The sequence below is a fragment of the Lissotriton helveticus genome, chromosome 4_1, assembly GCF_964261635.1.
Source record: "Lissotriton helveticus chromosome 4_1, aLisHel1.1, whole genome shotgun sequence".
NCBI classification, from domain to species: Eukaryota; Metazoa; Chordata; class Amphibia; order Caudata; family Salamandridae; genus Lissotriton; species Lissotriton helveticus.
Window position 1 is genome coordinate 1,834,086,305 of NC_136063.1, and position 27,704 is coordinate 1,834,114,008.

The 27,704-nt window shown below is 39.6% G+C and overlaps 1 protein-coding gene across 1 annotated transcript in view; it reads right to left on the reverse strand.

Moving 5' to 3' along the window:
* Positions 1-27,704, reverse strand: part of LOC144828230 (connector enhancer of kinase suppressor of ras 2-like) — a 2,060,726-nt gene that overhangs the window by 393,522 nt on the left and 1,639,500 nt on the right. The window contains exon 17 of the mRNA XM_078686315.1: positions 6,196-6,244. Within this exon, the coding sequence (XP_078542441.1) occupies positions 6,196-6,244 (49 nt within the window). The remainder of the gene's footprint in view (positions 1-6,195; positions 6,245-27,704) is intronic.

A 27,704-nucleotide genomic window follows, 5' to 3' on the forward strand; every position in this document is an offset into this window, starting at 1 on the left:
TCCTTTAAGACACCAGCCACTAGCAATAACAAGGTAAAGACAATGAATGCAAAACCCCATTGGCCCTGCACAGCAACATCCATGGCATTGGGTTATGGGTATTTAATGCAGGGAAAGGACATGCTATTTACCAATGGATTGGCCAAGCCTCTCTGTGTTTTCTATCTTCCTGTCAATGTCCCCGATGATAAAGTGAGTCTCTCGAAATGAAACATATCTTGGTAGATATTGGTCCATTAGGAAGGACTGTGACTACCTGATGATGAGACCCTCCTGTACTATATCACTATGTCCTTAAAGGGAAGGGCTAACCTGTGTTTATGTGAACTCTTTCACCCTGATGACAGAGGAATACTTATTTTATTCAGATTGGGGACATTTCCATCAGTCATGACCGGGGGGCTGGTTTCTTTTACTCAGTGCATCTTGATTTTGCAACCTCTGTTTATCTGAATAATAAACCTTGCTGCTGGGATGTGCTTGGCTGCAGATGCTTAGGAGGCACTTCTGAGTTGTGATGAACTAATATTTCACCAAGACCCTCATTACTAGTGGCCCATTGTAATCCCCGTTATTTTACAACTCACAATTACCTTTACCTGGAACCCTGGTAATTTCAGGCGCAGAAATAAAAGGGATTACAAGTTTTAGGTGAATAACATGCAGGAATTGGTGTGTCTACACTTTTTCCCAGACGTTTTCCACACAGAAATTTCGACTGCTTCCAACAGAGAAAATCTCAGTGTGAAAACTAAAACCTTGCCGGCCCTTTGGAATATAAGGACCACTCAGGGACGTAGCTAGAGCTTGTGGCGCCCGGGGCTACCCCTCAGATTGCCGCCCCTGGGAGGGGGGGGGGGGGATCCCGAAGGATATCAGAGCGCTTTACAGTTTGAGGCAAAGGGAACAAATCAGAACATTAGTCTAACATGTGGAATCTAATGGGCATTGCTGCTTAAAAGCAAAGGAAGTCGCTGAAGACTTTGTTGCAGTTACCCAGAACAGTGAGGTTACCCGGTGTTTGGGCACTCCAGCATAACAGGAGCTGCAGTTTCTTTCACGGTAAATAAAGCACACGCAGATTATTGTGCCTGAACAAGCATGAAAAAAAAAACAATGTCTTGTCGCCTCGAGGACTGGTTCATCCACCCGTTTGAAGTCCCTCTATTAAACACTGCAGTCCTCTTAGCCTCCGGTGTGACAGTGACCTGGGCCCATCATAGCATCATGCAAGTTAGCCGAAAAGAGGCTATTCCATCCTTATTTTTAATAATCGTCCTAGGACTGTATTTTACCTCTCTTCAAGCCATAGAATACTACGAGGCCCCTTTTATAATTGCAGACGGAGTCTACGGCTCGACTTTTTTTGTTGCAACAGGGTTTCACGGTCTGCACGTGATCATTGGCTCCCTTTTCCTATCTGTGTGTTTATTACGACAAATTAAATTTCACTTTACATCACCACCATCACTTTAACCACCATTTCGGCTTTCGAAGCAGCAGCCTGATATTGACACTTCATCAACGTAGTGTGATTATTCCTCTACGTCTCAATCTATTGATGAGGATCTTGTCTTTTTAGTACAACCAGTATAAATGACTTCCAATTATTAGAGCTTAGTTAAAAATCTAAGAAAAGACAATGAACCTGATCACACTCATGATTTTTACAGCAGCCCTGTCTACAATTCTCATCACCATCGGGTTTTGATTACCACTAAACAACCCAGACACAGAGAAACTGTCACATTATGAGTGCGGATTCGACGCCCCCTTGGCTCAGCCGGACTACCATTTTCAATCAGATTTCGATTTTTTTTAATCGCTATTCTATTCTTACTCTTTGACCTAGAAATTGCCCTTTTACTGCCTACCCCCTGAACATCTCAGATATCCCCAACAGGTGCACTACTTTGATGATGATCAGGCCAGAAATCATCCTAGTCAGTCTTACATTAGGCCTAGTGTATGCCGATCCAACGGAGATAGAATTGCTAACACCGGGGAGGGGGGGTGGAGGGGGATATGGGGGAATATAATCAGAACTCAACGTGCACCTGCTGGTGTTAAAGGCCCTATTACTTTAAGCACAATGCTTCGGGAAAGAATAGCCATTCACAGCAGCTGCCGACACATTACTCTGGACCGCACCGGCAGTGCTATGAGCAGGTCTGCAAAGTGGGGACAACGCTGTGGTTACCGCAGACGGATGTAGCCAGCGTTTTACCTGTGTTTAGACCCCCCAAACGCACTAAGCATGCATGCTCCCCCATCGCCCAATGAGAATTTCCCCTGAAAGACGCCAGAGATAAACACCAGCAGATCAACAGCCGGGGGTGATTGTGGGGTGGAGGCGGCAGCCTTAGGATGACAAACCAGGAGGAGTAATCCACCCAATGGTGATGCGACCGAGCTACCTCTGAGCAGTGCTGCTGCCAACATTTTCGTAAAGGCGACAAGCTTACAGTGCTGGCGTTCCCCAAGGAAATAGAGCTTCACTGGGGCACCAATTCTCCATCATAACAGGGGGTGTGCGCAAGAAAACCGAAAGGCCGCGCATGACAGATTGACTAAATACAAGGAGGCCAGGCCTAGAATGAGATCTAACGCGGTCACGGGCCGCGGCCGGCAGAGTGCAAAACGAGTCTGGGTGCGTGCGTGCTTGTTGTTGGAATTTATTTTGGAAATAAAGACTAAAAGTGTAATTTGGTGCCGTCGTGCAATCATTGTAATTGGGCCACCACGGACGGATTCTTTCTTTCAGTCTGTCTCACCTTGAATTAAGCTCCACAGCAAGTCACAGAATGGTAGTCTCCACGCACTCCCGCCTCCGGCGAGGGGCGAGCAAGCCGAGTGCAGGGGGCAGTGTCACACTGCTACGGTGCGCGAGGGGGCTGGCCAAAAATGTCCTACAGTTGGGCCGTCATTGGTTGCGCTCGCGAGCGCCGCGCACGCTACCACTGATTGACGTCCCTGGACTAGTGTGTGTGAGCGAGGCGCCTCAGGAAAGGTGCCGCCTCAATAAAGGTGCCGCCTGGGGAGGACCGCACCCCCGCACCCCCCTAGCTACGCGGGTGGGACCACTTACATTTGAAGGCCTAATTGTGAAACTTTTGATACGGAAATGTTTCCTTAAACTCTTTATGGAAATTTTAAGGAAATGTGTCCTTCCATTTTAGTATTTCTAAAGACTGTCACAGTTAACGTAGTGTATGCAGTTTTTTTTTGCTTTAATATTTTTAAGCTTTTAAATCTTTAAACAAAGTACAATTATGAATAAATAGAAACGTAAAATTGATACTGCTCTTGTTTATTACTCTGGCTGTTCTGTATCAATCTGGGAGGCACAGGATGCTTCCAATACCCTCAGTATTTCACTCTCAATCTGCCCTTCTGTCCTCACTCTCCTTACTGAGACTTTGGGGCTAATTTATACATGGGTGGACAGCCCGTCATTCCGCCAGAGGGACAGAGCAAATGACTTTATCCCCTAGTGGAAGGACTGCCTGCCACATTTATATATGTCCGCCATTATAATGCATTGGCAGGTACCGCCGTCACAGTGGTTCCTGCCAATGCATTTTGCTGTTTGGTGCAGGGCTGTGTCAGCAGGACACAGCCCTACACCAAAGAGTTTTCTTTATTTTATTTCCAAAAAGAAAATCGCTATTTGCTTGGAGGTGTTGGACAATGAAAAATGGGTATAGGTCCACCCACCCTGATTGAAATATCAGGCATATGGCCATTTTTCAGACAGCCCAACTTGGTTGGACTGGGGAAGAAATTTAGCTTTGACGGTGACATTGTAGCCACCGTCGTAGCCAAACTTAAGATCCACCTGGATCAACATTGGATGGGCGGACCTTTATCTTGGCGGTATGTATACTTCATTGCCGTTGTGATGGAGTATACATCCCGCCAAGATAAAAATCAGCCCCTTTATTGGCAGCCATGAATGCAGCTTCAACCTTCCCCAGTGAGCTGTCCTTCCTCCTTCTCTGGGTTACCAGCAGCTTTATTTTTGTTAAACCCAACATAGTTTTACTTTCTACAGAGAACTATAGGGCTGCTTGTCAAAGGTATTTGACTTAGGTGCACACAAAAACCAGTTCAATTCAATACTTTATTGCTTAAGTTAATAAAAACCATAACAATGTTGCATTACAGTCGATAGTGCAATGCTTGCCCAATACACCTTCATAACTGTCATTTGTCATTTGATCACAATGTTAATTGCACTTGAATCAGTTACTTATAATACATTATGTACAACTGTTTAGTCCACTAAAAACTGCCATAATTTCTTCCATACAATGCTATAGTGCATTTAAAAAACAGAGCCCTAATAGTTAAAAAGTATCGTCATTATTTTCACCCAGTATAACACCACCATTATGCCATAAATTGTTCATCCAGATGAAAGAATCATAATGCCACATATGTAAGTGCCGCCATTCTGTTAAAATCTAAAAAACAAGACTTCGATTTTGTGATCCAAAAGCCATCATATAATGTGCAACTGTGTTAAGTTGTTAAGTAATGGTCACGACAAGGTGCTGATCTGTCCCTAAGTACCACGATCGTTTTGGTGATGGGCGTCTTGAGAGGATACTAAATATTATGGCCTGCAGACTTTAAATGAAAGTTCGTATGGGCCATTAAAGGTTTAGTGTGTTATTTATTTTTGTGTAAAACCAAACATTTTAGCATTTAGCAATTTAGCTGAGCGTCACTTGGATCGACACCCTTTATTATGGCCATTCTACAGGGTAATATACCCCTAGTAGAATAAAAGTATTTTTTAATAATTAAAACATGAGCAGTCGCTAAAAGTCCGCTTTTGCTGCATTGCGTAGTCAACATTTCCTTGTGTCATTGTATTTCCACAATGGTTGATAAGCCAAGGGTAGCGGAATGCTTTGACACAGAATTACCTTTTGTAGTTGTAAATTGATTTCCTCACACAGATAATTTTTCCACTCTGGTAGAATATCCCATGCAAGTACATTTGGTTACAGGGGAAGATTTGTGGGTATTTCAGGGGTTGTGGGACAACTGCAATAGTTGGTGAGTGTGCACAAGCGCATACATTTTTTTCCCATAGTGAAAACATTCAGAGATTTACTTTTTTCAAGGGTAGGGGTAAATCAAGTTTCGAGTTGGAAAAGAATAGGGAATGCCACAACATTTGGTGGGTGTTTAGAGAAGGGCTTTCTCTACTACCAGAAATATGTTCCCATGTAGACAAACACAAAAAGGTTGGAAAGTACACATGCACTTCAACATAACTTATCTACATATATAAAAGTACAGAATATGTGGAATTTTTAACGTATATGAGTACTTTAAGTAATTGCAACAGTCAAGGGTCCCCTGGAGTGGTCTTGGAGCTCTTTCTAAATTCTGCTGGAATTCTTTTTGAATTCCATTCCAAAAGTTTTGAAATGCGCTCACAGCGTAGAGCTTGAATGAGTGAGTACATCCCAATTTTTCATTGTGCCTCGGACTCGAAAGGTTCTGGTGATTTGGAGTGACGTTTGATAATGCGTCACAGACAGTGCCTAATTTGAGCCGGTGGTTTCTGGTGCCGGACACCCGCACTAATTTGTCAACACCAGTGCTCTGCCACAAGGTGGCGCTGTATAATTTAGAGATGAGCACAACAACAGTTTATCACTACTTCAATATACATACAAAATACAATTACCCACTCCCTAAGCCATTTTTATAGGTTTGAGGGCCTGGAATAGTTCGTTAGTGGTTGTATTGTTACTATCATTGGCAGCAGTCGCAAGGGCAATGTGCCAATGTGTGGTGCAAGCTGCAGTGGCCTTCTGATGAGAGCTCTGGCACGTTTTTTTTTTTTTACAAATTAAGCACAGGTCACAGACATTTGGATACTAGTTGCAGCCATAGCAAATGTGTGCTTGTCTAGTTCACAACGTTTTGTTACTTTTTGGTATACTCAGATTCCAGCCGGATTTCAAGAACATGCCAACAGTTGTCATTTGTTTTCCTACCAGTGACACAACCATCCTCCCACCCAACATAAGCTCGTTGCTCATAATCAACATAATTCAGCACTTTCTTTTACCTGTGACTGCTAAACAATATCTCTTTTTATAATACGAAAACAAAGATTTTAAACATTTAAAGTAAAATTAGTTGGTTTCTTTATAAATGTACTTATCTTACCCTTTGATCGCTTTTTGGTTTTTACCCTCAAGGAAGTGTAGTGGAAAGACTGGAAAAAACACAAAGAACATGAAAATAAAGATGATTAACATCGTATTTCGAAATGAAGGGCATACATACATCAGTTATCGTGCAACTAGTATGCAATCACTGGCAATCCTAAACTTTGGAACTTTGATGCCATCAAAAGTAGTGCAAAACCACCATTTTTTTTAATTGGGCATTTTTATGAGAATTACTACACGTTGATGTTAAAGAGGACATTCCAACAACTACCTTTTTAGGCATTTCAAGGCCGACCACACAAAGTCCCACAAACATATTATTTCTTTCTGTGTAACTTGCGTGACTTTCTAACAACTGAAATTTCACTATGGGCAATGGACCTCTTTCTCCTTCCTTGCTATTCTCCGACTCATTTCAGGTAGTAAAGAGGAACATGAGGCTGTGTTACCTTCTAAGGATGCATTGGCCTGTATGCTCTGCATGAAGTAACAAAGCCTCATGTGCCTCTTTTCTACACAAAATGTGTGAGAGAACAGCGAGGAGGGGGAAAGCTTGACGAAGTTAGATTGTGAACATAAAATGCATTGAGGATTCTTGGACTTTGTATTGTGACCTTACAATCCCAAGAACACCTGTTGGTTGAACGTTTTCTTTAAGAAGAGCCTTATTTTCCCTTGTGTATTTCCCAATCTGTAATCTACTTTCAAAGATTTACCACAAATGCAGACAAGGAAATCCATACTTTTCACATGGACCAGGGTGCTCATCATATAACTGTAAAAAAGCTGGAAGTGTGCTCCAGACATATGTAATGCAACCCTTGAGCCATGAAGTTTCATAACGACATACTTAGGGTCCATATACGAGTTGCCCAGAACAGACAGCGCTGTAATACAGTTAGCGTCTGTTATTCCAGCCTCTAATCCTGGTATTTGCAATTTTGAAGCCTGCATGTTTTTTGCCTAATCACTATATTTTCAAATGGGGAAAAAGTTGCACAGATATGCAGGGATATTAACGGGGCCAATTCGGCATGGGGTGCAAGGTGGTAATCCCATAGAAAAGGTGCAGAATGTCCACTCTGCTCAGTTCATAACTGACCCCAGATCTATATTGCTTTTTAATATCCATTGTGTTGGTTGATTAGACTGCCATCTGCTCAATCACCATCTAGAAATGCGTGAAATAATTTTCTTGGCTGCATTCAAATTGATATTTTACTTAGAAAACACGGGGAAAATGCACTTTTCTTAAAGCAACGAAGGATACTTTTTAACATGTTTGTATATTTTTTTTTATATATGTTTAATTAGTACAATGATCTTGGTTCTCTTACTTTGCTTTTTGCCTTTGCATACTTAGTGAACATGTCAATGTATTTTATCAATACATTCAGCGTTACCAAGGTATCCCAAATATATGTTGTAAAAAAGCCAAAAGTTACATATTTCCAGGAAATGGGCACATATAAATGTTCTTTTCCTAGGTAACATTTGTCCACAAAATCAAAGCCTATTAAAGAAGATAAAAGTGAATCCGCACCATCTGAGGCAGACATCCCAGAATCAAAGTCATGTCACACCTTACTCACCGAGGCTTTTGAAATGGCTCAAAGCTGTTTACAAATGGATACCTACTGTCATACGCGTGGTACTAATGACAGTGGACTTATACAGCACATTAGTATGTACCTTGCTATCGTTACAACCACTCATTCATTGAAACTGTATGCCCTTCTCAAAGCATTTTCCTATTTTTCTTATACAACAAAATACAAATTAATTGATTTGGCAACTTGTCCTTCTAGCCATCACTATGCTACAGAATCATCTGGAGTATTGTGCTGCTGCATGGGGAGTCCTATGCATGCTTACCAGACGTTTCAAATGTTAAACAGATTAAATGGGTTTGCCTACATTGAGCCGCACATCTCAAAGGTTGTGCCAATTGTAATATGAACATCAGTCAGTAAAGCAAATGCAACTAGGCTAGGGTGCTCGCAAGGTATGTGACACCTACCCACCAAAGTGTCCTTCAATCCCGGAATCAAAAAGACCCTGGGTTACATATATACAAACAAAATACCTCAGCACTCCAATGTCATTATTTCCAGTATAGGTAATGTGAATGTTGCTCCACACAATTTGTGAGGTCTCAATACCCTATATAATTCAGTCCAAAAAAGTCTCAAGAAGAAATAAGTAAGTGATCCAAACAAGTCTTCATAAGTCGAAGTCTGTTTTAATTTCACAAATCACAAGCAGACGACAGCAGCCGACGCGCGTTTCGCCCACAGGGCTTTTTCAAGGCTGCAAATAAGATATTGATACATGTCCATCAAGAAATCATTCGTTCCAATCTGGTTGCAACATTAGTGTACTTCCAGTGAGCATGCAAGATTTATAGTGATTCATACTGGTCTACCCAGTAGTTATATCGTACACAGATCGATTACCAATTTTATAAATGTGCAAAACACCCTTGTGAACCAGATCTCCCAGAGACCATCTATCTATATTGGTGGAAACATTACGCAACGATATGTCTAAAAAATATAGAGTGAAAAGAATGGCGAATTAGGTTATTGTAAGTTGCAAACTGAATAAGTCAAGCCATATTTCAATTTATTCCATATGGTCTTTTGTAATTAAGTACTTTTTTATGGCAAAATGAGGAGCACATTGCATAATAACCATCACCTGGTGCGGAAGAGTGCACCCGTGATGTTTCTCACCTTATTGTTTTTGTTCCTCCCTCTTTCCAAGCAATAGTGATATAGCTCGTATGTGGATGTAAAATATATCCAATATTTATGATACACTTTCTTTTCCGTAGTGATTGGTCGCAAGCAAGAACTCCTATGTTTCACTCTGTAAAAGTGATATTGGGATTGATTATTATATGTATTAGTTAGTGTTGATTCAAAATTCAACTATTGTACCATAGCCTATGCAAATATTGTCGTTAGATAGTATGCAGCCATAACAACCGATTCTAGGATAATTTGTTTTGACACACAAATACTTAGCTGACCCGCAAAAAGTACGAAACGCAAATTTACATGCATACTGGAGTTTTAAAAAGATTTCACCTTACCGATAATATGGCAAGTGTCGCCCCAATGTGTGAGACACATTCGTCCTGTTTAGAGTTTTAAAATTCCATTTTGAAATTCAATGCCATCCGTATAAAGAAATTGGTTGTTCCATCGAATCGTGATAAATCCAACGGTATGCTTCAATGCATACGGCGGAATTGTGAGCAAAGGGAAGAAAGAAAAACAAATAGTATATATTAAAAAAACGAAATAGAAGAGCAGTGTGCAACGAGTGTAGGATGCTGCATTGCTCTATATTATGAGTTAAGAACACTTTGTGTGGGCGCTACAACGTTTTACAAATTAGTCATTGGACTCTCATGAAAATACCCGATTTGTTAAGCGACCCTGAGTAAAATGGACCGTGGTCCATAATAAAAACGTCACCCATACTCTTATTTACAGAGTTCATGGGTCTTAGAGAATGTTGTCGAAGATTACAAAACACAGACTTCCGTTCTGCAGAAGAGCGTTTTTATAGACTCTAAGCATCATGCCTGCAGCCAATAGTTAGTACTAGCGCGGAAATAAGAATTCTATATCTCTCCCACAGTAAGGGGAGATAATTTAACTCTATATCTTCATCGTATTCTTACCTTCTAGGTGTTCGAAAAGGCAGCGTATCGCGCTCACTCGTGTTCGTTTTGCAAATGCAGTACCAGCTCAAAGGTCCCGCTTTTAGTACGTAATGATCGACCGCCTTCCATTTCATAGAAATAGAAACGTGGTTGGTCCACACATATCGTATCGTTTATCCTATAGTAGCGGTCGCCATTGTAGAACATGTTTGTTCTATGATGTTCAGGTTTAGAGCCCTCATCTTTAGGTCAGAAAAAACCTTTCGATATTGTCAAAAATACTGAATGTGTCATGTTTTTATCAGCTGAAAAATATCAAATATAAAAAAAGTATTACGAATAGATGAAAAAAAAAAAGAGAATTTTGTGGTTTTATTATTTGCAGATAAAGCTTAACCACATTATATACTAACCTGTATAGGTGAGTTATTTTGATGGGGCTTAACGTTTGTAACGTAGACATTCTTATTTCCTTTATTCCAATAAAATTCCACCAACATAGATAACGAATACCAGGAGTTCCGTGTCCACCATTACATTCTATGTGTGAGAGACAAGCACTGTTTTTGTCAAAACACGACGTTGAGAGGAAAAACACAAATACCTAACATTTATATTCAGAGATCTTCATATTGATGTTGTGGAAACCCAGTTGAATTAATCAAAGAATGCAACGAGACATAAAGATGAATATATATAAAAAAAATTATATATCAATAAGTATAGAAAAAAATATAAAATAATTGATCCACCTAACGTGTATCATACGTAGTTAGTAAGCACCAAAGGTGTCATAGATCACATTCAGTCTGTTCATACAAACATATACTAGAGTCAAAGATTACTATATGTTCATGCAATTTTTTTCATATTATATACTCCTATTAAATCTTGTATATTAGGTGGATGAGGGTGCAGTATCTGGCCATTGTTAATGCCTGCAGGGAGTATTCATAGGAATTCGTGAAGATCTTTAACAATATTTATCCCACACTCCACTGCACGTAACTTGATGATCCATAGGCTTTCTTTCTTCCGTAGGCAAGATAATTTATCACCCCCTCTAGGGCCCAAATTAACATTCTCAATACCATGGAAACCTAACTTGTGTAAGTCATTTATACCATGTGTTTTGTTAAAGTGTACTGCCAAAGGATATTGGGTGTTGTTATTCTTGATTGCACGTATGTGTTCCTGGATTCTCTCCTTTAGGGGTCTGATGGTACTCCCTATGTATATCTTTCCACATACACATAACATACAGTACACTACAAACTTTGTATTACAGTTTATAAAACTGTTGATATTATAAGTTCTTGCTGTATTGTATTTGAATTCAGTTTTTTTGTGTAACCCAAAGCAACAGATGTTACAGTTTCCACAGCAGTGAAACCCCTTTTGTACACAACGTAACCAGTTCTAATTACTAATTGGTGAGATATAACTGGGGCACAGATACTGCCTCAAAGTTTTACCTCTTGCGTGTGTAATGATAGGGTTATTTCCTATCAGTGATTTAATATCCATATCATGGGTGAGGAGATGCCAGTGTTTCTTTAGAATCTTGTATACATCCGTACTGGCACTTGAGTATGGTGCAATGAAATTCATTTTCTTAAAGGTCTTTTTATCTTTTTTGCCTTTTTTGTCAGTTAGCAAAGAAGATCTCTTAACTCGATTTGCTTTACTCCGAGCCTGTTTGATAATGGCAGAAGAATAGCCTCTCTGTGCAAATCTGTATTCCACGTTATCTAATTCCCCATTTAAAGCAGATTCCACACTACAGTTCCGTTTAATACGAAGCATCTCACCAAATGGTATCGCATTTATCTGGGATTTGGGGTGTGCACTGCTTCCGTGCAGCGTGGCATTGCACGCAGTTTCCTTTCTGTAAGGTGTTGTCACTAATCTCTCCTTATCCACACTGATTGTAATATCAAGAAAGTTGACTTGTTTAGTGCTGGACTCCATAGTAAATGATAAATTGAAATCATTGTCATTGACAAATTTATGGAATAGGACATCATCCATATACCGCCCATAATATAGGATATGTTGTAAAAGATGTCCCGGGCAGTTACGCCAGATATGTATTGATTCAAACAGTCCCATATACAGATTGGCGTATGATGATTGGCGTATATCGATGATGTCCTACTCTTTTGGGCAGGACCGAAACATGATCTGGACATATTCCATAAATTTGTCAATGACAATGATTTCTATTTATCATTTACTATGGAGTCCAGCACTAAACAAGTCAACTTTCTTGATATTACAATCAGTGTGGATAAGGAGAGATTAGTGACAACACCTTACAGAAAGGAAACTGCGTGCAATGCCACGCTGCACGGAAGCAGTGCACACCCCAAATCCCAGATAAATGCGATACCATTTGGTGAGATGCTTCGTATTAAACGGAACTGTAGTGTGGAATCTGCTTTAAATGGGGAATTAGATAACGTGGAATACAGATTTGCACAGAGAGGCTATTCTTCTGCCATTATCAAACAGGCTCGGAATAAAGCAAATCGAGTTAAGAGATCTTCCTTGCTAACTGACAAAAAAGGCAAAAAAGATAAAAAGACCTTTAAGAAAATGAATTTCATTGCACCATACTCAAGTGCCAGTACGGATGTATACAAGATTCTAAAGAAACACTGGCATCTCCTCACCCATGATATGGATATTAAATCACTGATAGGAAATAACCCTATCATTACACACGCAAGAGGTAAAACTTTGAGGCAGTATCTGTGCCCCAGTTATATCTCACTAATTAGTAATGAGAACTGGTTACGTTGTGTACAAAAGGGGTTTCACTGCTGTGGAAACTGTAACATCTGTTGCTTTGGGTTACACAAAAAAACTGAATTCAAATACAATACAGCAAGAACTTATAATATCAACAGTTTTATAAACTGTAATACAAAGTTCGTAGTGTACTGTATGTTATGTGTATGTGGAAAGATATACATAGGGAGTACCATCAGACCCCTAAAGGAGAGAATCCAGGAACACATACGTGCAATCAAGAATAACAACACCCAATATCCTTTGGCAGTACACTTTAACAAAACACATGGTATAAATGACTTACACAAGTTAGGTTTCCATGGTATTGAGAATGTTAATTTGGGCCCTAGAGGGGGTGATAAATTATCTTGCCTACGGATGAAAGAAAGCCTATGGATCATCAAGTTACGTGCAGTGGAGTGTGGGATAAATATTGTTAAAGATCTTCACGAATTCCTATGAATACTCCCTGCAGGCATTAACAATGGCCAGATACTGCACCCTCATCCACCTAATATACAAGATTTAATAGGAGTATATAATATGAAAAAAATTGCATGAACATATAGTAATCTTTGACTCTAGTATATGTTTGTACGAACAGACTGAATGTGATCTATGACACCTTTGGTGCTTACTAACTACGTATGATACACGTTAGGTGGATCAATTATTTTATATTTTTTTCTATACTTATTGATATATAATTTTCTTTTTTTATATATTCATCTTTATGTCTCGTTGCATTCTTTGATTAATTCAACTGGGTTTCCACAACATCAATATGAAGATCTCTGAATATAAATGTTAGGTATTTGTGTTTTTCCTCTCAACGTCGTGTTTTGACAAAAACAATGCTTGTCTCTCACACATAGAATGTAATGGTGGACACGGAACTCCTGGTATTCGTTATCTATGTTGGTGGAATTTTATTGGAATAAAGGAAATAAGAATGTCTACGTTACAAACGTTAAGCCCCATCAAAATAACTCACCTATACAGGTTAGTATATAATGTGGTTAAGCTTTATCTGCAAATAATAAAACCACAAAATTATCTTTTTTTTTTTTCATCTATTCGTAATACTTTTTTTATATTTGATATTTTTCAGCTGATAAAAACATGACACATCCAGTATTTTTGACAATATCGAAAGGTTTTTTCTGACCTAAAGATGAGGGCTCTAAACCTGAACATAATAGAACAAACATGTTCTACAATGGCAACCGCTACTATAGGATAAACGATACGATATGTGTGGACCAACCACGTTTCTATTTCTATGAAATGGAAGGCGGTGGATCATTACGTACTAAAAGCGGGACCTTTGAGCTGGTACTGCATTTGCAAAACGAACACGAGTGAGCACGATACGCTGCCTTTTCGAACACCTAGAAGGTAAGAATACGATGAAGATATAGAGTTAAATTATCTCCCCTTACTGTGGGAGAGATATAGAATTATTATTTCCGCGCTAGTACTAACTATTGGCTGCAGGCATGATGCTTAGAGTCTATAAAAACGCTCTTCTGCAGAACGGAAGTCTGTGTTTTGTAATCTTCGACAACATTTCTCTAAGACCCATGAACTCTGTAAATAAGAGTATGGGTGACGTTTTTATTATGGACCACGGTCCATTTTACTCAGGGTCGCTTAACAAATCGGGTATTTTCATGAGAGTCCAATGACTAATTTGTAAAACGTTGTAGCGCCCACACAAAGTGTTCTTAACTCATAATATAGAGCAATGCAGCATCCTACACTCGTTGCACACTGCTCTTCTATTTCGTTTTTTTAATATATACTATTTGTTTTTCTTTCTTCCCTTTGCTCACAATTCCGCCGTATGCATTGAAGCATACCGTTGGATTTATCACGATTCGATGGAACAACCAATTTCTTTATACGGATGGAATTGAATTTCAAAATGGAATTTTAAAACTCGAAACAGGACGAATGTGTCTCACACATTGGGGCGACACTTACCATAATATCGGTAAGGTGAAATCTTTTTAAAACTCCAGTATGCATGTAAATTTGCGTTTCGTACTTTTTGCGGGTCAGCTAAGTATTTTTGTGTCAAAACAAATTATCCTAGAATCGGTTGTTATGGCTGCATACTATCTAACGACAATATTTGCATAGGCTATGGTACAATAGTTGAATTTTGAATCAACACTAACTAATACATATAATAATCAATCCCAATATCACTTTTACAGAGTGAAACATAGGAGTTCTTGCTTGCGACCAATCACTACGGAAAAGAAAGTGTATCATAAATATTGGATATATTTTACATCCACATACGAGCTATATCACTATTGCTTGGAAAGAGGGAGGAACAAAAACAATAAGGTGAGAAACATCACGGGTGCACTCTTCCGCACCAGGTGATGGTTATTATGCAATGTGCTCCTCATTTTGCCATAAAAAAGTACTTAATTACAAAAGACCATATGGAATAAATTGAAATATGGCTTGACTTATTCAGTTTGCAACTTACAATAACCTAATTCGCCATTCTTTTCACTCTATATTTTTTAGACATATCCTTGCGTAATGTTTCCACCAATATAGATAGATGGTCTCTGGGAGATATGGTTCACAAGGGTGTTTTGCACATTTATAAAATTGGTAATCGATCTGTGTACGATATAACTACTGGGTAGACCAATATGAATCACTATAAATCTTGCATGCTCACTGGAAGTACACTAATGTTGCAACCAGATTGGAACGAATGATTTCTTGATGGACATGTATCAATATCTTATTTGCAGCCTTGAAAAAGCCCTGTGGGCGAAACGCGCGTCGGCTGCTGTCGTCTGCTTGTGATTTGTGAAATTAAAACAGACTTCGACTTATGAAGACTTGTTTGGATCACTTACTTATTTCTTCTTGAGACTTTTTTGGACTGAATTATATAGGGTATTGAGACCTCACAAATTGTGTGGAGCAACATTCACATTACCTATACTGGAAATAATGACATTGGAGTGCTGAGGTATTTCGTTTGTATAGACGTTTCAAATGTATAAACCTAGAACCATGTGAAAGGAAAGGTGTGTTGTTTTCAGCGAACTCTTCCTGTCTACCAGTTATCCCTCGTAGACCCAATTAACTATTATATAATGTGGACAAGCTGTGGATGTTGGGGTGAACGTGATGAATAATGTCTTGGAGTCCGATGATTCCAATCTGCCATGAATAGAATGTCCTCAAGGGATTCCACATCCAGACCTACAAGCCTTTAAATAATTATTTAAAGGACACAATTGACCTTTTGAACTCAATCAATGGCATGAATTTTGCACCATCAACTATGCTGCTTGTAGGTCTGGATGTGGAATCCCTTTTCACCAGCCTGCCGCAACAGGAAACTTTACAAACTCTTGAGGACATTCTATTCATGGCAGATTGGAATCATCGGACTCCAAGACATTTTGTCCTAGAATGCTGTCGCCTTGCTCTCACAGAGAACTTTTTTTAATATAATGGAACTCTATTTATTCAAAGCCATGGAACATCCATGGGAAGCGCCTTTGCGCCTTCAGTAGCAGGGCTCTATGTCAGTAATTTCGAATCAAAATATGTGCTAAATGAGACCAACCCTTTTGTGACTAATATACTCTATTGGAAACGAATCATTGATGATATCGTAATGCTCTGGAACAACGACAAAGACCTACAGTTGTTTATGGACTGGCTTAACTAACAAGACAGATGGCTCCAGTTCACTTTTTCTGCTAGCAGTAAGAGTCTTGACTTCCTGGACATAACCATATTTGAGGGAAATGGAAGACTCGAGACCAAGACATACTCCAAGCCTACATCTAAAAATAGCTTCCTATCCTGTTGTAGTTTTCATCCTAAGCAACTAAGGGATAATCTGCCGTTCAGCCAATTTTTAAGACTGAAACGTAATTGTAGCAGGAATGTGGACTACAGAACACAAGCAGAAGAATTAAACACTAAACTACTGAAGAGAGATTACCCGAAGAAAACAATAGCGAAATGCCAAAAACGTGCCAAATATCAGCCCAGAGAGAGCCTTCTACAGAATATAGTGAAAGAACCCACAGCTGATCTGATGACATGTGTTAAAACATTTAGTCCTGCGACATATCAGGTACAGAAGATTGTAAACAAAAACTGGCGGATCCTAACAACGGGGGAATTCAATTGGCCTAAACCAAGATTCGCCAATAGGAGGACAAGAAATATCAAAGACATTCTGGTCCACACAAGACCCCAGACACGGCAAATCACATCTATAGTTAGAAACCCGAACATGGCCCCTATTACAGGACATTTTCCATGCGGATCTTGCCTGATATGTAAATTGACCACAGTAATCAAGACGTTACAGCTCACAGAGACCCTAACCTGGACCCAAAGACAACACACAAATTGCAATTCATCCCATGTTATTTATATGGTAACTTGTCCATGCCAGAAGAGATACATCGGGATGACAACAAGAAAAATCAAAATTCGAATTGGGAAACACAAGAGTAATATCAAGAACAAAAGAAATACAACCAAACTTTGTTCACATTTCATTGAACTAAGACACCAGCCAGAAGATCTTCGATGGACAGTGATTGAGATGCTAGTTGATAAAACTCATAACCCCGAAAAAAACCTATTCGAAAAAGAACAAAGATGGGTTGACCGCCTGGGTACTAATATTGATGGTCTGAATGATAATATACCCTGGCATCAATTCTCGAAATAAACATATATTACATTAATACTGAAAGGTTGACAACTCTTCCATCCCTCCCTTTCATTTAATGGTGGAACTCTTGTCCCAATCAAAGACAGTGGTTGAAGATTATATCATACAGTCAACACCATATTATGTTTATTGGGATGTTTATTGCAGTAGCATATATAGGGAGGTTGTAAACTGTTCCTTTTTGAGTGTTACATATAACTTTATTGTCCATCGCAGCTTACAACAGTAATACTGGTTCTGAACACGAGATGTATGCTCTTTACTTTATTTTCGATATATTCTATTGGCATCTTGACTGAAAAACACTCGATGTATTTTTTGAGGTTGGCTAGCATCTGTGACAGGTATATAAGGACAATTATTGGTTTGTTATTAACACGAACTCGGCAGTACCTTTTTTGGCCGCCGCTAGTCCTGTTTGTATCTCCATGTGTTGTGCACTACAAAGAACATGCCCAACATAGCCAAACTGTTTCCGGGGGCAGAGCTAGCATAAACGGAGCAGTTTTCTTCAAACGCGGGTAAGTGAAACCCCTTTCCCGACTTAGCAATACCGTAAAGTTATGTTATTTTATTATCAGCCACTCGTAGTGACGCCGTACCGAACATTCTTTCCTTACAGCCTGTTCACCCGATGACGCTAATATACGCATGCACCAAGGTAACGATTCAAAATCTATCCAACACGATTTTAGTGAAATAATTATAATGAACTACATCTTTTAAACACCAGAGGGTGGTAGTTTAATACAGCACTATGGGGTATAATTTCCACCTTTGATATCCCCCAGTCTCTGCATTCTGTCTCATTGAGTAGCCCATACAAGATTACCTCCTTTTAGTATAACTCTCACAAGTCCATAGAGTCAGCACAAACGCTGCGATATGAATAATGATTATTATTTGTTGTTTGAACTACGACCACAATTGTGACTAAAAACTCAGTATGCCACTACTTGCCAATATTTGTTTGGGTTATGTTCTGTTTTTATTACATAGGTACAAGAAACTTTGGTGGATAAATAAATAGCGAAATAGAATACGCTTAATACTACACAAATGGTGTAAGTATCAATCATTCTTTTAATTGTCCTGATGAATGCCCCACAGACCCGGCTGGGCGAGGATGGGCAGAAACATGTCGACACACTACAAGTGGTATAACGAGATCTAGTTACACGGTCTTTAAGTATATCCAATCTTCTTCTTTTTTAACCAACAGACTAGTTCTCACCTATATTAAAGCATTTTAGAGACCTAATCTGTTTTTTAATATTCTTTTTTCCCCTTGGGCGAGTCACTATCTCTGGACACTACCGAGTGGAACCGGAGTTTGCCTCAGGCTTGAGGCTGGCATATTACAACTTAACTAACCCAATGACTGAGCCATAACGCGAGTGGAGAGCGGAGAAAAAGATACACCGCTTTATACGACTCATACACCGCGTTTATGAGGGTTATTTAAGTAACCAGTTGTCACGGTTACAAGTGTCCATTCCTCTTTTTGATTTTGAATTACTGTACAGGGGAACTGAATGGACACATTTATTCCTCCTCCCTACCCTCTGATTATTAATAATCCTTTAATGATCAGCCAGATTAACACTGCTATCGTGATGAAGGCAAGAAATGGAAATAGGCCAAAACTTTGACATAACGTTAAGGTGAAAAAAAGAAAATGGTACAGCTGAATGACTGAAAAATTGATGGGTAGATTTCAAAACCTGAAGAACAAAATATTTTTCTCCGAAACGAAAAAATACAGAGATAGGTTGAGAAAGTGATTTGATGCCTGGAGTAGTGTTCATGGTTTTTAATAATGTTTTAGATACTGGCTCTATTCCTGGCAAATGTTTGTTTCTGTGGATCTATCTGGCAAAGTTTTCAATAGAGTCATGCTTGGAATGATACTGAAAAAGACATTAAATAATGTCCTTCACATCAAAGTGAGGTTTCTAAGAGGGATATATGCTACATAAGACATTTTATGTCTTGTCATGTCTAAGTGCTGACATTGCACGTCATTCGATGAAAGACTTCTATTGAGTCAAACATTATGTAAAAAAAGGAGAGCTCGAAAAAGAGCCAATTTAACCCTCTACTATTATGGAGTGATTAAGCACACCCTAAATGAAGGCTCACCCAGCACTTTGTTTGAATAATGACTATATCAACTCAAATATATTATTCATCATGCCATTAGTATACTGCATTATGTGACACAGCAATACTTTCCTTTTAAGAAATTCTGATTCCAGCTCTTTATATACAATCAGTAGTCCAGAAGTGCTGATCTAATCCCTTCTTATTTTACAAAACTCATTACTCATGCAGGAAGAACAGACCCCCTAAAGCTCTTACAGCTGGTGCTAAGAAATCCTCCAACTACTACATTCAAATACAGCAAAAAATCAGTCTCAAAAAATGACCATACAGTTCTTCGCTGTTACTGTAAGAGCCGTCAGCCAAACGTTCTCTTTTTAAAAGTGTGTTAATCTTCACTCCCAGTGCAGGATCGTTTACCTTGCCCCTGGCATGACATTGTGTTGTATTATAACACAGGGACCTCTTCAGTTACATAAATAAAGAATTTTAGACAAGTGAAAAAGTTTTTTGCTCTCACACTCCAATTGTCTCATGTAAATTGCATCATGAGCTGATATATCCACCTGAACGTCTTCTAAAATGGCCTACATTAAACAAAGTTTATTTTTGGAGTGTTTGAGTAATTTTGGTAAAAACTTCCAAACTGGAAATTTCTTTTGCATAATCTCTTATCTGTTTGGAGAGCTATTCAGGGTAATGGCACTTTTGGGCAGAAGAAAGAAATCAGTTAGCATGTGCTGATTGCCCTAGATGTGTATATGTGTTGCCCCTAGAAGTCAAATCACCCTAGACTAATGCAGGTGAGAAGGGGGTAGAGAGTGAGACATCCCTAGGAGACATCACAGGTATGCCAGAAATCAGTAATCAAGCGTGAACATGCCTTATCATCCTTTTCATTCGAATTTAGTTTCTCCATTGACTTTACTTCTCCATTCTAGCCAAGAGTCATTTTTGTCAAGGTACATATATGCTTTTATATAGCGTATTTACAGGGCAAGGAGAGATCTGACAGTCTGAGAGAGGCCTAAACCATTCTTGACTTCTCAAAAAATGTGGTGTGCTCTTTTGCAATCCCAAATCAGATTTCACAGACTTGAGAATATATCAAACCAATGAGAAAAGGTGAAAGATACCAATGAGGCACATCCTTGGGATCATTTATCTGATCCTACTAACGACCTGGCAGTCTGCACCATTTAAAAACAATTGCAGAGCCTACTGCTCCTCAGATCAAGTTTGGAAATGAGCTAGAATCAGTGCCTTCAACTAAAGAAGAGTGTGCCTTGCATTGGTTGTTCTTTGGAATGCATGCAAAATTGTAACTCTAGGTGGAATCTGGACTTCCAAGCACTTGCTCCACAGGTTGTGGAAGATATCTTTCTGAAAAGACTTACTGACTTTGGATTCTTGGTCACCTATAGACACACTGTGATGTGCTATGAAGCCATTTACTTGCTATAGAAGGATCCTGGGACAGAGGAAGCCTGTGCCTCATTTGATATATTCACAAGTAACTGTGGCAGTCCCGGGCAGGGGTTCTGGACTGCTTGCTGATTGTGGTTCCTCCATTCCTGCAACCTTCTTTAAGAAACATACAAAATGGAGTTGCTGACTTTTACCCATTGTTACAAAATGTTTACTTGTTGCTGTGATCATTTAACATCTTTGTAGAAACAGGAATGATTCTGAGATTTGGAAGACCAAGGTTACTTATGAACATCCTTCCAAAAAACGAACAACCTTGTCCTGCTCTGAACGTTTCTTTATCCACAGGCATGGATCCTGAGCAATGAAATCATGAGTATCTGGCTGTAAGCTCACTTTGCTGGATACATCATTCTGTCTCCACCCGATGGGTGGAATCAACTTCATGCTAGTTTCTCAGTGTGAAGGTAAAAGTATAACTCTACCTAACCCTGACATCTCTCCAAACAGTGTCACTTAGTAATCAGCCTAACTTATTCCCTAGATTCTAGTTAAACCTTCAATGGCTGACTTCCTCACTGTTTCCCCACAGGTTTCAGATCCTAATTTTTTATAACAACTTGAAGTATAATGTGCAAGTCTGTCCCCCAAAACCTCTGATCTGACTGACGGACTATGCAGATTTGGGTTCGAATTGAGATCCCGACTGCAAAAGTCAGGAATACCCTTTTTTATCCCACCAAAATTATTGAATGGTAATACCCAGGGTTTGCAGTGACTCTATATAAAGAGATGCAATGGAGCACACAGGAATAATTTCCCAATTTTATGGAGATTTAGTGGCACATACTTGCACATTATACTTCAGGTTCTGATAAATATTAGGATCGGAAGCCTGTGGGGACACGCCTGGACAATAAAGATAGGTCTGGACAATAAAGAGCACACACAAAGGAACCTAACACCAGGCCTGCCCTGCCTTTTGTCACTCCAGACAGTATGTAGCCTTGGCCAGGGGAAGTAGAAGAACTTTCCAGCCCAGTTGTGGCCATAGGGCAGGGAGTCACCGCCACACAAAGGCTTGCACCAGGTATAAATATTGGACCACTAGAGCCCCTCATCAGAATATATTTGGACCTGTAGAAGATTCAGTAGAAGGACCGCCCTGCTGCCAGATGACTCCCCTGCTGGTTGAAGGATTGCCTTGCTGCCGGCAAAGGAAATTTGGATCTGCTAAACTTCATCCCAGGCTACCCAGAGTGACTTCAATGGTCAGTTAGATGACAAGGACACAACACGCTTTGAAGACCTCCCTGCGACTGCCCAGCTGACTTCCTGCAACTGGACCTACCTGAACCTGCAATGGTACCTGAGTGAGCACAGCTGCTGGAGTAAGTCCTGTTCCCCAAGAGGTGTCCCTCAGTTCTGGACCCTTGGCAGGCCTCAGTGGAAGCTCCTCCTTAAGGAAAAGGACGAAAATCCTGAAGTTGGGCTTCTTGCAACTGTAAACAGGCTCAATCGAGCCAAGACTCTCTCCTCCACTACAACCACCGATGCGAAGCTTCGATAAAACCAGCTCTTCGCATCGAAAATGACTGTCCATGTTGACCGTCAGTGCGAGACCTCCTATTTGTGTTAAAGCAGCAACAACCTGCGATAACCTACAACGCAAGCTACAGCAATGACCATCCGCGATGCCCAAATGGCTCTTCGTGATATAGCAACGACTGTCTGCAATCCACAACCTGCTTCTCATGGTGTCCTCTTGCATGAATGGGATTCTTCACACTGGACTTTAGAAGGTGACTTCAGCGTGACTAACCTGATCCCTGTACCTGAATTGCGGTCCATTGTGATTGGCCTGAACTTGTCACTTTCCCTGAGCTGGTGCAATCAGATAATTGCACTTTGTGCATTTAGGTACTATTTCCACTAAAGCATCTTAAATTGCATATCTTCGGTTGTACTAATTTTATCTTTGTCACTCTGGTAACATTTCATTTGTAAAAATGTAGTCTATTGTTCTAAATTGATTTGGGATTTTTCTTGTGCTGTCTGCCTCATAAATACTTAACACATTGCCTGAATTTATACACAAGCCTGACTACTTTTGTGCCAAGCTACGAGAAGGTTAAGCACAGGTTAATTTAGTGAGTTTTTGTGATTTTCCCTGACAAGGATTGTGGTTGTTGTCTGAGTGGGGCTTCTACCCCCCTCAATCAATAACCCAATTTCTTACACAAACTGAGGCAGTTGTGCATTTCAAACACAAAAGCGTTTCCTCGTGCTCCAGGCTCCTCATCTTTGGAACATAATCAAGACACCTGTGAAAGCACCGCCCTACAGCCTGCACTTTGGAAAACTCCAGAAAAGTCAGGCACATGGGATAGATTACAACTGCAGGCGAAAAACTATTTTCTGTTTACTTACTTAATTCTTTCTTGTCAATTGCTAAATTTGCGGTTTTGCACAGCATGCCCAATTACTCTGGACTGCAACATCAGACCCTCTGATCTAAACATTCTTAAGTGGAATTCTACAGGATTTCTCCAGCTGGACTAAATGTAAGCAGCTGAGGCTGTATGTAGCAGTATCCAACAGTAATCGTTGACCTTGACAAAGCCCAAGGAATTGGGACAAATGTTGGCGCTTGGATGGTCGATTTCAACCACCTTTTCATTTTGCACACGCAAAATTGCACTTTCAAGAAGCATTTCCATTGTATTGATTCTTTTTTATATTTTTGCATATAAGTGGATCGCTTTTCCATCTTGCATGAAGAAGTAAAATGTGGAACCTAAAACAGCTAGCCTTACCCTTGAGGATAGTTGTATTTGGCAGATATTTGACATTTTTTCCTAAATATTCTTAACTGGATTCTTCATTTTGTCTCCAGCTGCAGTAGAGTGTATGGAATTAAATATGTATATACTAATATCCAGCAGTAATATGGTTGTTCCACAAGCACCTTTTAGAATACTATATACTCGCTGTTGAACAGTTTTTTTGTCTGTGGAGTTCTGCGCTGAGCTACTTGCAACCGATAGTAGAGACCTTGCTTGTTCCCTAATGAAAATTAGATTAAAGGTTTGTAAGTGTGCAAACCCCATCTCTTGACTTTGTGAAAATCAGATATTTAACTAGTTAATTACAAAAGTAGCCACAATACATAATTGTAGTGCAAATAAATGTGAGAATTGCTAATTTAATTTATTAATTTTGTGAATTCTTCTGAACGTTTTTAGAGGAGAGGATATTCATAAAACTATGCATCTCGTTGGTCTACGTTGTAAAAGAAGTGGAAACCATTTCCATCAATGAACATAACTACATTGATGTCCCTCTGGAAAAATGGCACACAAGACAGGCTTCAAATGTTTCACAATTAGGCACCAATGGTTACAATGACAGACAGTCACTGACTGCACCATAGTGACACCACATCTACGACCCTATTGCTCCAGTCCGACAAGCTGAAGGTACATGTGACGCTTCTACAAACTCATACATCCTTTATGGTGGCAACTGATAAGAAGCAAACATGAGGAGATGATGAACGGAGCGCTGAAACTTTTCATACACTCACCGCAAGTCACAGATCTGGGTTGAATCTATAATCGTTCTATAGCTCACTTCGCCACCCCAGTTCAGACCTGGCCATATGCAAATCAGTCTTGACCCTGTGCCTCATGGGAACAGTCCAGCCCAAACTGCCAAACGAGGTCTTCTCTGCACCGGAAACAAGCATGCTGGGACTGGTTTCAGGGTAACATGCATCATCAGCCAGGCTCACTTGAATCCAATGGCAAAGTGAGCATGGGACTCACGCCAACTGCCAACATTTTGGCGAACAAAGCAAACCCAAGGAGATGATGGACGGAGCGTTCAAACTTTTCAGAAACTCACCCCCAGTCACAGATCTGGGTTGAATCCATCATCGTTCCATAGCTCACTTCGCCACCCCAGGTCAGACCTGGCCATATGCAAATCAGTCATGACCCTGTTCCTTATGGGAACAGTCCAGCAGAACTGCCAAACCAGGTCTTCCCTGGACCAGAAACAAGCATCCTGGGGCTGGTTTCGGGGTAACACCCCTCATCAGCTAGACTAGATTGAATCCAGTGGCAAAGTGAGCAACTGATAATAAGCCAAACCAAGTGCAATTGTGGATTGTTCAAAAACAGAGGCTGAGCATTGCTCAAAACCTTGTGAATGTGTTCCTATTCGAGACACACTTTGTAAGAGATGCTTCCCCAAATGTTCCAAAGCTTGGAAGAAGACCGCAAAGAACATCCTTTCGAGAAACATTCAAACATACCAACTAAAGGCCTGTTAAAATCTGTACCCTTAACATTCCTATGCCAAAAACAAGTAAGCAGGTGTACACACGAGGTCTTAGAAAAATTCCTCAAGATTGACAAGATTCTTGTTCCTAGTGTTTAGTCAATCCATATACTTGAAGTAACTTCTGAGGGTAGAGTAGAACTACCTAAGTCCTTGGTGTCTACAAAAAAAACCTTATTTAGGTTTCCTAACACCTCATAAAAAACAGAACAAATACTTAATAAACTAAATAAATATAAATTCAATGCCTAAAGCCTGCCCGATCTATTGGGCCAACTACAAAAAAAGGAGTTGGCAATGTAGTCCCAATTTCTTTATAAAAAATGAACCTATAGCAGTCAAAACACAACCCACAAGCTTAACTTCATCAAGCATAGAACATAAAATGTATCTCTGTCCTATGAATGTGATATCAAAAGTTGTCCTTATTCGCCCATTCCCATAATGGGGGAATCATCTTGCGCCAGCTAATCTTCAACGTTGGTGTTTCCACCAAACTTGATGTGTTTTCACGAAAAACTCAAACATAAAGCCCAGGTTTAATGGTTCTGCAAGCAATAATTTGTGTACTTTAACTCATATTTCAATAGCAGTTTATCCATTGGTGAGGGTGACCCTGAGATGGTCATGGTAAATAACTGTCCAAATACTCACTGCTCAGACATCTGTTTTAATTCAGATATGCATGGCATATTAAATTATGAGTTATGTAACCTAATTACAACACTTATTCATTGGAACTGTATAAACAGCAATAGCTGTGTACCCCCACTAGCCAATGATAGATATTAGCCCATCATCATAATCTGTGCCAAATAGTTAAATGAAGGTCTCAGTTGAGGAATACAGCAAGCAGCTGGATCCAAGACCAACAGCAAGGGTCGAGGACTGAAAAATACTTTTAAGACTACAAAAAAAGTATGTGATACTTTAACCATTTAGAGGCAGTGCATAGTTGCGAAGGTTGGGGTGGGCTGCAGTGGGGGGTGGTCTAGCGCACTGTATATAAGCGGTGTGACTAGATCAAGCACACCTAACAGCAACTTCAAGGCTTAATTACTTGCCCACTGAGAAAGACAGCACTCTTTGGTCAGAGACTACAAATTATCATTTAATTGTTCCTTTTACTCTTGGAATATGGTAGAGTTAAGCAAACGTCTGGAAGAAGATGCAAGGGTTTTGTAACCAAACAGGAGCTACTCTGTTTTTAAGACACAGTCTTTAGAAAACATATAGAATACTGGGTATGCAGGTGTTTATCAATGCACGTTGACAAGTGAAAAGACCTGGCAAATTTCACACCCACTGTATGCAAATTTGTTGTAGAGAAGCTTGAATTAGCTCATCCATTTATATGGGCAGTGAAACCTGCAGGGAAAAACCCGCCTCCCTTTTTCTCTCCAAAAATATACAGCAAGCCTAGGTCAAACTCTAAAAGGAAATGTGTGAGTTCCAACAAATGAGTTTTTTTTCCATTTATTACTTGGTTTTGGCTACATAGATTTCATTCTAACTGAGGGTGTCTATCACAGTTTAACTGATACACATTTAAAGGAAACTTGAGATCAAATACAACATTTATTCAGGAATATAGCGCCTTGTGTTAAGTACTGGCAGCTGAGAAATGGAAAGGGTGAGAAGCTGCCACATACTTTTCACAGCTTTCGTTTCAGAGATCTAAATAGCAGACGACTAAATAGCAATCTGGTGATTGACTCGTCGGAGACACTCATGCTTAGGTTCAACTAGAACTAGATCACACATCTACTCAATAGAATTTTTGATTTTAATGACGTCCTCTATGAAGATGATAGCGAACTTCAGACAAATATTGTAGATAATCCTCCAGTCTGCTCTTTTACTGTGCTAAATGCAATTAGCTGAAGGTAAACATATCAACAAAAGAAATAAACATCCAAATCGCTAAAACCTTAAAATTAATTTGTTATGCCTGTGCTTGTGCCTTCTGCAATGATCCTTTCATTTTTATGACTGTGCACTCAGCACAGACACACAATTCGAATTGTTTAGAACCAGACTTGATTGAAACTTTAAATGTTTCATATAAGACTGATAATATCTCATAATGCTGAGTATACAAAAATCATCCTACTTGTATAAAATAACTTGAAATCACATTCAAAAAGCACAATCCACACTCAAGCTGAATTACTAAAGAGTGCATAATATAGTCTCAGATGAAATGTTTCATGAAAGAAATATTTGAGGAAATGATTCATCACCAAGCACATTCTGCTCCTGATGAACTCAGTTGACCAACTCCATGAAGTACCTTTAATGGAGTGTGCAAAAGAGATGTCGATCAAGCTTCAAAAAGTACATACTAAAATATGTACCTTGAAGGAGAATGCAGCATTAAAAGAAATGGAACTAGAGGGACATATTTGGAAAT